The sequence below is a fragment of the Echiichthys vipera genome (genome assembly GCF_963691815.1).
Source record: "Echiichthys vipera genome assembly, chromosome: 15".
Taxonomy (NCBI): domain Eukaryota; kingdom Metazoa; phylum Chordata; class Actinopteri; order Perciformes; family Trachinidae; genus Echiichthys; species Echiichthys vipera.
The window spans coordinates 8,584,087-8,596,557 of record NC_139840.1 but is presented as its reverse complement, the minus strand read 5'-3'; the positions used below and the strand labels follow the sequence as shown (position 1 = coordinate 8,596,557).

The 12,471-nt window shown below is 41.2% G+C and overlaps 1 protein-coding gene across 1 annotated transcript in view; it reads right to left on the bottom strand.

The window, feature by feature from the left end:
- Window positions 1-12,471, bottom strand: part of LOC310957444 (rho GTPase-activating protein 29-like) — a gene marked incomplete at its 5' end in the record, with an annotated part of 30,859 nt that extends 18,388 nt beyond the window's left edge. Inside the window, one exon of the mRNA XM_083928005.1 lies at window positions 12,186-12,471. Coding sequence (XP_083784131.1) covers window positions 12,186-12,471 — 286 coding nt within the window. The remainder of the gene's footprint in view (window positions 1-12,185) is intronic.

Genomic DNA, 12,471 nt, shown 5'->3' with positions numbered 1-12,471 from the left:
GACACCGTGTACAACGGAAAAGGTATATGTAAACAGGCCACACTGTGTCAGTCACACTTCTAGCTTTCAACAGGTGGAGATGATCAACGCATGAATGATGACGTGCTTTTTGTGCTTCTGTGGTTACAAGCAGAGTCGAAGGTCCCAGTTAACATACAGTAAAAGTCTCAGATTGTGTCTGTGCAATAGCCACTGTGTCTCTCAAAATATTGGAGTCCTGGTAGAGTTAATAATTAATGCTAAATGTTTATTTATTTGACGTTTGCTGCTTGAGCACTGAATAAATACAGTACAATTTGAAAAATGCAATACAATAAAAGGGAACTCATACTACTTAAGGATGAAGGAATTTCATTTAAGACGTGACTGAAGTCACACAGGTTAGCTATTATGTAAGCATGCTTTTGCTGCAGCAATCAGCAGACAGTGTGAGCAGCAAAAAAGTTAAGGAAGATCTTGCATTTCTTTCTGTAACCACTGAGGTTTCAGAAGATGACACTTGAGGAGGAACAGAATGTACAAAATGCTTTTAGATTACATCCATCCATCCCTTTATTTTGCCAACCAAATGACATTCTAATGTCATTCTGCTATGAAAAACATGCCTTTCCTGTAGAATTTCATGAAACAGAGAGTGAGAAGTACACCATTTATAAGTAGTGAGGTCTTTGTTTAAATTAGTAGTTTCACACAGCCTGTTCAATTTCCCTTTATTAAGCCCTGGCATTTGTGTAAAAGGTAGGGGGTATGAGACGGAATGGAGGGACAGATCTGTTGCTCCTCTAAGCAGGCAGCGGAGGTAGTTACAGAGCCAAAACAGTGGTGAACCAATATCTGTGTAAATTGGAAAGCCGGCAGGGTGGAACTATACACAGTAGTGATGCATGAGCAGGCAGGTCAAAAAGTGACAAAGCAGAATCTAAGCTTTTAATAACAGGAACAGTGCGTGCAATAATCCACTGTCTCTTCCCCAATTGTAGTATTATAGTGCATTGACTAGAAGCACTACTAGTTAGAGTTTGTTTTACAGACAATTAAGGTCTTGGGCAAAATAAAGGCCCAAAAGAAAAACAGTAAAACCTGACACACAATGAATCTTTTGCAAACAACAGGAGAGAAAGAGTCTGTCTCTCGACTGCCCTGCTTTGATGCAGGCTAATCAGCAGAGGTTCTGCAAGTTGGCACTAGACAATAGGTGAGTTCATGTCTAACTCACTGTTTTGGAAGTGGCAGGGACACTGTCTGGAAACAGAAAAGTCATCTGTTTTTCATCAAGGCCACCCTAACAGGCAGCAGCATGAGATGAGAGACTGAATTTATTGGAACGTTAAAAGGAATTACACAGGGCGTGAAAATGAGTGCCTGTGTGTCACCAATTTGACTCCTTTATTCACACACACAAAAACAATTGGCTGGTGTAAAACATGGCAGAAGAGACATAATCTGCAAGCGAGACATAAGCCCTGGCCATCTGTGACACTATTTCAGAAGAACGACAGGAGAGATGGACATTAATATAGATGCTAAGCAAGAAAAGATTTTGACAATGAATCACTAGGGATCACAACATAAAGGAGACTTGAAAACACTCAACACACAAAATTATAGGACACAAAACCAACACCAGGACCCATCTTGCTGATTAGAAGCTAACCAATCCTTGTCCCAAGCCTCCAACCCCCAGGATTAGAAAACATGCATCCCATAGAAGGGGTGGGCTCACCTGCTCGCTTGCCCCAAGGCGAGAGGTCCCTGACCCTGTAACACACACTTTAAGGTGTATGGCCCCTCCCAACTGACACTGATAATGGCCCTTAATTAAGGACCTTCCCCTTTTTCATTTGTGGTCGTCAGGGTATTTTCAGTTAGGTCAGTGGCGTTTGAAGATTTTCTTATCAAAGACTTGTGTGGTTTGACCATTAGTACATTTGAGCCAGTCCCACTGAGGGTCAATTTTCACTTAGCATGACAGAAGTGGAGCATGCCTGAAGGGGCTGCTACCGAATCACAGCAGTAACTTTAATTAGGATCACCCATTTCCCTTTCCTCTGAAAGGAGAGGGATTTAATTAGACTAATCTGTACTTCAGAGAAGCGAAGGGGATACAAATTGTGAGTAAATAACAATGGCTGTGATATTGTGGCAACAATGACAGAGGGATGTCCTGAGCCAATCTGTTGGAATGGAACTAAAGCCAATCAAAGCTTCTTTTTTTTCATGATTGGTATCGGCTGTATTCTTTGTTTACTCTCCACTGCCAGCTGTCAAAAATGCTCCACTGTGCCAAGTCGAAACACTGTAATGGAGTGGCACAAACAAACAAATAGCAGCAGGAGAGAGCTTTAGCGGGCAAAATACATGTCCGCACTGATTAGAGCAGGGCAACGCTGGGGGCTAAAAACATCTATCACGCATTAACTCTGGCAACATTTTGCATAACCCCTAAAAGAATCTGAGGAAGAGAGGCTGTGCAAATCCTGTGTATATTTCCTGTAACAAGTTGCACTTCATGCAGAGCTGACAAAAATTCAAAATGTTTCCCTAGTTATAGTTCTACATGGGCTGATAATGCTCTTTGCAGCTGTTATATAAATATAAGTGGACCATGGAACATTTGATGACAAACAGAAACTGTCATCATAATTTCACAAAGATATATATATATATATATATATATATATATATATATTTATTTTTTTTTTTTTGTTTAATTCTTTTGTATCTGAAATCCACAAAAAACTGATGCTGTGCGGGTTGAAATGAAGATTACATGTTTGTCAAATACCAGTGTGCACATAGCTCAAACTCCACATTGTGCATGTGGATGTCAGAACAGTCATAACTGCAATTAGGCTACTTAGATCATCATTAATTCTTCACCCTAAAAACCCAGATTAAAAAAAATCAAAACAAAGGAATTGTATTCAACAATCAGAAATGTGAATAAAGTTATCAAAACAAGGTCAAACTTTGTGTGACAGCTCATACTGATCACCACCATTGTTGCCCCCTGAATTGTGTGAGAGGATCTGTGCTCACTGCAGCGTGAGACCTCTGAGAGAAAGCTGGTAAAAATCAGTGGTGAGTGGTTTTGTCACAACAATGGCATCAAAAACCGCACTAGAAATTTGCAGCCAATTGTTGGGGCCATGTCATTGTTTTGGTAGAGATAACAGCACTGGGGCATAAAGCTGGGCCATATTGTTTAAAGGAGGACCCCCTGCAAACGGCAACGCAGCTCAAGGGCTGCCTTGTCTTTCATTACACTGATGGGATGAGCTGGTGTTCCAGCCATGCTTCACGCTCGGTCTGCTTCATTTATTATCTGCAAGACACCCCCCCCCTAGGAAAATAAAGTTACAATGAATATAGTACTTAATAGTTAATAGTTCTAGTATTATGTATAAGACTGTGATAGATCTAAAAAAGTACAAAAAAAACATTTGGGGCATTGCATTTAAAAATGCCAAAAATGTATGACTACTAAATTATAATTTTTTTTTTTTTTTCCTGTTGATCAATTAATCGGAGTTTCACATGGGATGTTTCAGCAATTCCATCACATGTATTTCATGCAACATGTAACAATCATACTAGTCGTGCTTCTAGTACCTTATTTCATAAACAACTCTGACAGCTGAGCGTTAAAAATGCAATTATGGTAAGTCGATGTAGCCCTACAGAACACTTTCATATTCAATTTGGAATAAAAAGGTCACCCATCTAGCAGTCTAAATGTTTCTATATGTACTTTCTTTCAGTAAATGTTTTTATCAGTGTTCCATAACTACAATAAGACCCTGGCCCTTCAACATCTCTAGTATTTGATATATGTATATTCTGGTTTGCGAAGCAAACATGCATAATACAACCAAAACATTAAGATTGGAAAATCTGCTTCTAGGGTGCTTTACTTGCTGCTCAGTATGTGAAAAAAAAAATGTTGTTGTGTCCGCATGTCCCCACACGTTTAATTTTTAAGTCTCTATAAAATATAGCGAGTAAACTATAGACTATACTACAAAATGGATTATATAAGGATAAATCCCTTATGTTCTTTAAATAATCCCAAAGATTTTGTCCAGGTTCACCACAGGAATGCACGACCCAGAATCAATATTCAGCCCCTGTAGACTTCATTTGAAGCAACCATCATTTTACTGCCACCTTTCAAATCATGTCCGTTACAATGAATTCCACTAGTGACAAGTTTCCACAGGAAAAGAAGGGATATAAACGTCAAGAGAAACTTCTCAAACCACTTCTCTGCTGTCAATCTATACACTAAAATTCTGCATAATAGTCATAACCCACATTGTGTTTGAAGCAGCACTTTTGGGGAGGTTTAAGTCCTGACTCAACTTCAGCACAACATAGTAGCTCAAACATTTGCCTATGAAATTAATGTCCCCAACTTATATTGTTGTGTGTGGGGGTTCCATTGTGTCTAACAAAGCTCATTGTGTGTCTAGTGCAGAGAATGACCAATCTAATCCAAATCTTCAGGTGGCCTGACAGGGGTTACAGCCTTTACTCCCCCCACTGATAACAACAGGCAATCAACTGGCCTGTCTGGACACGCGATCTGCTCAACATTAAACAAGCCTCGGCAACTCTAGTGACACAGTGCTGCTTGGGAAAACAGCCGCAGGGCTTTACTGAAAGGCCTAGGAGGCCATGTTTCTCCATCAGCATCCCTCCTCCCCCGTCCTCTCTGGAAGGAGGGAGGGTGACGGATTTACACTCGCAGCAACAGATGATTTTCAGGTTTTCTTTTAGATGCATGTCCGTCAGCCTCATTCCAGGATGGTGACACATTGTTCTCTGTGGTGACTCAGTCGTCACCCAAAGGGCTTCTCTACAAATTGAAATGGCCACTTATTGTTCATCACACAAAGACACCTTAACCAAAAAAAATACAATCAGATTATCTACAAATCCCTTCAATCACAAGCCACAGGGCCAGAAAACATTAAATACTCACTGTAATAGTCTGTGCTTGCATTGTTGAGCTGCTTGCAACCTGATCTGCGACAGGTGGAATTGTTTGGTCAGGAAACCATCTCCACACACTAAGCCCCCCCCCCCCCCCCCCCCCCCATCCAAACAAACAGTATTGCTGGGTGCCTCTCTGGCTTTCCCATGCCTTGTTTGGAGACAAAGTGGACCCCAGACATCACACAGACAGTAAACAGCAGGCACTCCATAAACAGCTACCTGCTCTCAGCCTATTAGTGAACTACACACTCTGTGAGGTCCAGGCTCCACAGTCTAATTCTTCGACACTTCATTATATGTTTGGGGGACTATAAAGCAGGTGCACGACAAGACTGCATTCTGGAATGTAGGCATCCTACCTACAGGGTACCAGGTACACAAGGAGGTGAGAAAAAGTAGAAAAGGAAAACAGGAAATAAAAGCTTGTACATATTAACCAATGCGTAAAGACCATGGTGACAGTCGAATGGTTTGTCTTGTCTGAGTGGCATGATATCCCCAAATATTCATTTTAGTATTATATAAGATGAAGAAAGACAGCAAATCTTCAACTTTTAGAAGCGGGACACAAACAATGTTTGGTATTTTTGCATGAAAAAGGACTAAAATAGATTAATAACCTAGTTGTTTCAGACCTGTAATGTCGTAATGTCAGCAGGGACAAAGAAAGTCTGGTTCTATGGTTAGGCTCGGATTTAGGAAAAAAGTCATTACAGAGCAGCCGGTCCTAAAGTCAGTGCTCCTCACTTAACTCCAGATAGAAAAATGTCCTAAGTTACCAAAATCCTAAACAAACTGTCCTAACTTTAGGATGATCGATAAGTTCTCCTAAATGTCACTTTTTAGTGTTACAAATTAGCAAGATGGCAGCTCTTTTGTTACATATAGTGCAGCAAAAAATCTTAGACGTAGGCCTTATAATGAAAGACAAAATATGTTTGTTGAAAGGCTCTTGGCTGATCCCAATGATGTGTGAAGTTTCAACAATACATTACTGGTAAGTCAATACAGACTACCCCGGGCCATGATCCTGGGGTTAGCCGAAGACCTAAGGCCTTTTTTGGACAGACCGACACCCCGTCATGGGGCTCTGCCAAAATTTGCTTAGATCTTTTGCAAAAGGCGACTTTCAGATACCAAAAATACGCAAAAGTCTTGAACTTAAACTTCTCCTATCTTAACCTAGGACTGAAGATAGGAAGTTTCTGTAATACCACCCCTGATGTCCCATATGCATCTAGGGATGACTTTACCTTGAGAAGTTGGTAGCACAAGGTTTTGGTATCCGTGTTGGAAACTACTTTATTAGGCATCAGAAATGACTCATTCATTCAGACGTGTGAAACGAGAGGTCTAAGAATTTGTTGGGACACACATCAAAACTGAGTAAGCATAACATTTGTTATTGGTATTCTACAAAAAACACCAACAGTCTGACTCACACAAAACAGCACCACGAGACTCAGCCCCTCTCTGCTGGGGCCTGATCCACAGCTGTAAATTTCAGCAGGTCGGCCCAATCGCCAGCAGTGACGTCCCCCTGCTAGCAGGAGCTCCAATGGCCAATCCAGCCCTCGCCATGACCAATCTCCTACACAAACATCCAGAGCCCATAACCATAAATCCCACCCCAGGAAACACACCCCAACCACAAGCTTGCACAAAAACATCCTTCAGCATCACAGGGGAAAGTTACTGCCCAACAAATCTCTCCTTTCTTTCTCCTAAGAGCAGCAGGCCATTAAACTATTATGTGCTAGAATTCAGCTTTTCTCTTGATTGAGGGCACCACCTGCAAGTATCCACTTCAGTTGGCACAAGGGCACTTGTGTGGGGAGATATTTGTGGCAGCTATTGCTGGGTATTTTTTTTTTTGAAAGTGGTGTTGGCTTTTATAGCCAGTAAACAGGGTTTTAATTGTTTCACATTTTAAATGTGGGCCTTATTCTACAAGAAAAGGATAGAAGGAATATAATGCCAGAATTTACTCTAATAGGCCCACTAAAGCACATTTTATCATTTTCAATTGGCCCCACAAAACTAAACAGTTCCAGTAACTGCAAATACAAACATTTTAAGCTGAAAAAAGTCCACTAATGAACAAATTTGTCACAATTAGTAGTAAATAAACAAGTATCTGCAAGATACAACCATACTCTTCCTGAAGATTTTATATACCGCTCTAAAAAAGTATTTTCTTCTGACAACAACACAGATACAGACTGGTACTGTGAAAAGAACAGCCAGATCTTATCAGTGTCACCAACAGTTGAAAAAAGCCATTTGACAATCCAGACACAGACAGTTTTAACAAGGATTTGGGATTCAGCAAGACATGTTCCTCCTCACTTTAAGACATTTAATACCTCTACTCAATCTTGCATTACACTACACTGCATGCAAAACCAGTTCTGTTTATCTATGGTAAATAAGCTGTATCCTCATACTCAGCAACTATGGTGTGAGCTGTTTGTTCTACCCTGAAGTAGAACTGTAAAAGAAGTGCTGTGAAACACTTTTTTCTTTTCCACCTGAGGCTGAAAGGCTAAAATGCATAACCCAATTCCTTTAAGCAAAGAAACATTTAAGGAAATAGATTATGAGTCAGTGTCCTGGTGGCTTTCTGTTGTTGTAACAAAAGCCATTTCAAGTAAAAACTTCATCGTGTTAAGCCATGTTGGCCTGCACATTATCCATAACTTCCACCACACATTTATCAACACACATTCCTAAACTCTATTTGGCTTGATAATGAGGACAATCCACATGTTGTTTTGCAACATGCAGCAACAACAGCAACATTGGTTAAATAGGACACATTTCTGAATACATGTACATTTGGTCTGCGCCTGTGTGGTCCCATAAATAAAAGCAAAACAAGGCTGTAAAATGATGAAGAAACACTACTTGTGCTTACTACATGAGCGTGTGCAACAGTAGCATGGTGAAATGACACTTCACAGTTGACAAAGTGGATTATCAAATTATTCAAACAGTTTTGTCCTGTCAGATGACTTCCACACACAGGTTGGGATTCCCCCAAGGACCGTTCATTTAATGTGTATACTCAGAAATATACTGCCATCTGTTAAGAAGGGCTACAATTGCAAAAAAGGTATCAAATGTTCATGGTATTTTTTTTGGGTTGAAATTTGGAAGTGAAAGACAACCTTGGCTATATAGCCTCCGGTGAGTTGTATTTATGACCACAAATTCAAGCTGAATTATCTTGGAGAGTTTTTATAGTCAATCTGCCTCACACCTACCATTAGTCTATTGAAGGCACTACAGCTACAAGTGAACATTTGTTCTAAAGGAATGCAGAGTATGCAGGAGAGTGGGGGGATGGGAGGGGGACAGCAGCTCGGCTGTGTGTGTGGAGGACTCCTTTTTCATCCTGATTAAAACCATTAACTAAGCTGTCGTCTGCAAAGCAATACAGACTCCAATAAAACTTTTATTGCATTTCTCGTTTATGATATTGGCCCTGAAATGCTGTACAATGTTAATATAAGGGGAATTTAAGCCACATTTTGTGTGTTATTAGTTATTTCAACATAAGAAAGGAGCTTTTGCTGGGCAAAGTCCTGATGTCTTTCTCTGCTGTCTCTCTTTTCTTCCAAGACCAGACTTACGATTTATGTTAGACTATCTGTTCAAAAATGACGTCAACATTTTGGTATTTACAATTTTAGGTCGATTTAACTGAAATGTAAGGTTGAACAATCAAATAACATTTTGAGTGTAATGCACAGCAGTGAAAGGTTAAGGTTCATTGATCAATGGTGTGTGTTGGAACATGCAAGCGGACAAAGATCATCTTGGGACAGCAATGGGTACGGGGACAGGGGTCACCTACTCAGTCAAAACTCATAAAGCCTCAAATTCTTTTCCTGGATTACATTCTTTGACAGCTTGACTATTGTTGGGCAACAATTCCTGCAAGCACTTTGACTGAAGGCCCAGTTATGAGAGAAAGTGTAAATCTACACCAGAATCTGACCCTGGGGAGCCTACAAGTGTGAAGTCGTGGGTGTAAACGTGGTGGGTCTAGTTAACTCAAGCTCACGGTCACTGATGGAGTTCCCCTGTGGGTTTCCGTCAACCAAACATGCTGCATGCATGTGCCTCCAGCTAAAAACTGGCGGGTGTTCTGAGAGGAAAAATAAGCATCTTCCAATCTAAACTTTCTGAGTTTTCTCTGTACGAGGAGCTATGAGACACACACAGAGGGGAATAGAAACCGTCCATATCCCAACAGGCGCACAAAAAAAACTTTGTGTCAGTTTCACACAGTACTCCAGTGACAGACCTTTCCAAATATGAAAAGAATAACACAAGAGCTGGCATGTGCCTCGCTAACCCCCCTCCCGGCTTCCCCCACTACCTTGTTCCTGCAACTTTCCTCAACCCCATGGAGACCTTTAGCTGCCAGGCTGTGTATCTTTTCAAGCAAAACACGATCACATGCGGTTAACCAATAGATGTTAAGTTGTGTAAAAATACAACTTTTCATCACCATTAAACAAAAGATCTTATACACATATATGTTATATTCATACATTTTTGTATTAAATTATGTGTTTGGACATGGAGGTAATGGTGATAGGTGATATTCAGTGCATGTCTTTAAGAGACAACTGTCAGGATGCCTCCAGGGTCAGCAAACAGGAGCAAGACTCATAACAATGTTCAGGATGTATAGTACATTGGGCTGCTGGAAACATCTTAAAAAGCTAAGAACACATGATCATAAGCTGAAAACTGCCAGTCTCTTAAACAAATTGCTTTGTCTTGTTTCCCCCCTTGCTTTCCATTTATCTTTATTTTTAAGTGGGAAAGCAGTGGATTCTTCTGTTTTATTTTACTGTTGGGGCAGTCTCAGATCACATGTATATTTAAAGTTCAGAGAACTGTTGACTTGGATTTAATTTAAACTGTGGACATTTTCCACCACTCTTTGTAACCAATTAGTAATAAAAATGACTCAATGTTTACGTTTGACAGGACAGCAAACCACATTATAGTAGCAGCATCTTTCATGAGTTGTTCCACCAAACCGCTGTCAGTAATTCTTGGGAAAAAAACAAATAAACCACTCATCCAAATGACTAATAGCTGAGTAACATTAGAGGGGGATATGGTATGATTTCATTCTCACCTGCACAATAAGAGCTGCTGTTAACAGGGAGGCAAATATCACAATTTTTTTTAGATGGCTCAGAGCAACACTCAGCACGACGCAAGTCAAGGCTTACTCCCAGAGGCCTCCCTCCTCCAGACAGAGGAATGGTTAAACAACTCACTCCTCCAACCAGACCTGCAGTTGCATACTTTGTATTTTTGACAATTTTAAGCCTATTTAACAGGCAGCCTGCTGGCCACATGTGGCCCAGAAGCTATACTTCAAGAGGATAGCCATAGAGTAAATTATTAATGAATAAATATATACACAGATTAAATGATAATGAAAGATTATACACACCATACAGTAAGTTACTATCAGTGCTACTGTGCAGTATTATTAAACACTGCATGAGCATTTGTGTGGGTGGAGTGTTTGTATGTGTCTGCAAACAAGAACAAAGCCATTAAAACCAAGTGAGAAAAACAGAAAAAAGTAAGTAATCTATGTCTACCCTGGTGTCTGCTGTATTTGTGTGCGTGTAGCACTGTGTGGGTTTGTGTATTGTTAAGATGCCAACAACACTACGAGCTCTCCAGCATGTTAGCGGTGAGGCTGTTATTACACTATAAACTGACACTACACTGGTGGTTATGGCTGTCGGTCATGTTGGCATACTTTGGGTTTCAGTTTTCTATTTGTAACATCACAAAAACACACAGAACTAGGGTGTGTTGATAGACTATCTAAGATACGTAAGAAAATCCAACTTAAGTAAAAGTAGACTAGTGTAAAGTGACCCACAAAAAAAATGAAATTATCCTGTTATCAGTACCATATAACCCCTAGATTACAGTGAACATGCAACTTTGACGGGCGAGGACACCTCTTCCACCCACATTCTTAACACTGGTTGGTTCACTGCAGGACACACACACACACACACACACACACACACACACACACACACACACACACACACACACACACACACACACACACACACACACACACACACACACACACACACACACACACACACACACACACACACACACACACACACACACACACACACACACACACACACACACACACACACACACACACACACACACACACACACACACACACACACACACACACACACACACACACACACACACACACACACACACACACACACACACACACACACACACACACACACACACACACACACACACACACACACACACATAGCCTCTTTCGACTCCAACAGCATCATCAAGATTGCTGAGGACACAGCTGTGGTGGGTCACAGATAGATCACAGATCACAATGTAAATGCCTACCTGAAAGAAGGAGAGGACATGACCCGCTGGTGTCAGGAAAACAACCCACTCAAGAGTGCCAGCAAGACTAAGAACATGATGGTGAACTTTGGGAAGAAGCAGGAAAGGACCCCCCCGTACCTTGGTGTCCACATCACCAAGGGCCTGACCTAGGCACCGCGCAAGGCAGTGGCTGATTCACCTTAGACGCCTGAAGGAAATTCCGAGTGTCCCCTCAAATACTAAGGAATTTCTACCTGCGCCATCAAGAGCATACTGGAGGGTAAATCACTGGACCACAATGCCCTGCAAAGAGTGTTTTTTTTGGCTCAAGATACAATAGACTGTGGCCTAATTTTATTTTATTTACACCAGGCGTTGCAAGAATAAGGCTAGGAGAGTCATTAAAGATCCAAAACCCCCAGATAACAGCCTTTTTACCCTGTTAAGGAAGAAGGTACCAGAAAGACCCGTCCAGCAGTGAGAGGTTTAAGAAGAGCTTCTATACCACCCCCACCCCTCAACATACACATTTATTTATTTCTTATTACACTATTTAAATGAACAAATTGAAGGAACTGACTGGGTGCCATTTCAATTACTTCATATGACTGAATGACCGATTGATGATTAGGTTAGCCAATGGTGTATTTTCCTTCCTCAACTATGTCATTTTATGGTCTTCCACTTCCCTGACCTCGGCAGCTCCTGCACAAACACCTCTTGATTCCAGCTCTACTTGAACTCACCTTTACTCTGGAAAGCTTCCTTCAGGTTGAGCAACACATCAGCGAAGCCCCGTACATCATTCACGAGATGCATTACATAGTCCGGATCCACTCCTGGTGCCCCCACCAGGTGAGACGTTAGCCCCATGCTGCTCAGAGGATTGGGGTTCTTGGAACTGCGACCCATATCCCAGGTTTTGGTGGATCCAGCGGACAGAGATCCACTGTGGTGCTTGGAGAGATGTCGTGGCAGACCCTGGGTATGCTTAGTCCCACCGCCACCACTGCTGCTGCTCTTCCGTAGCAT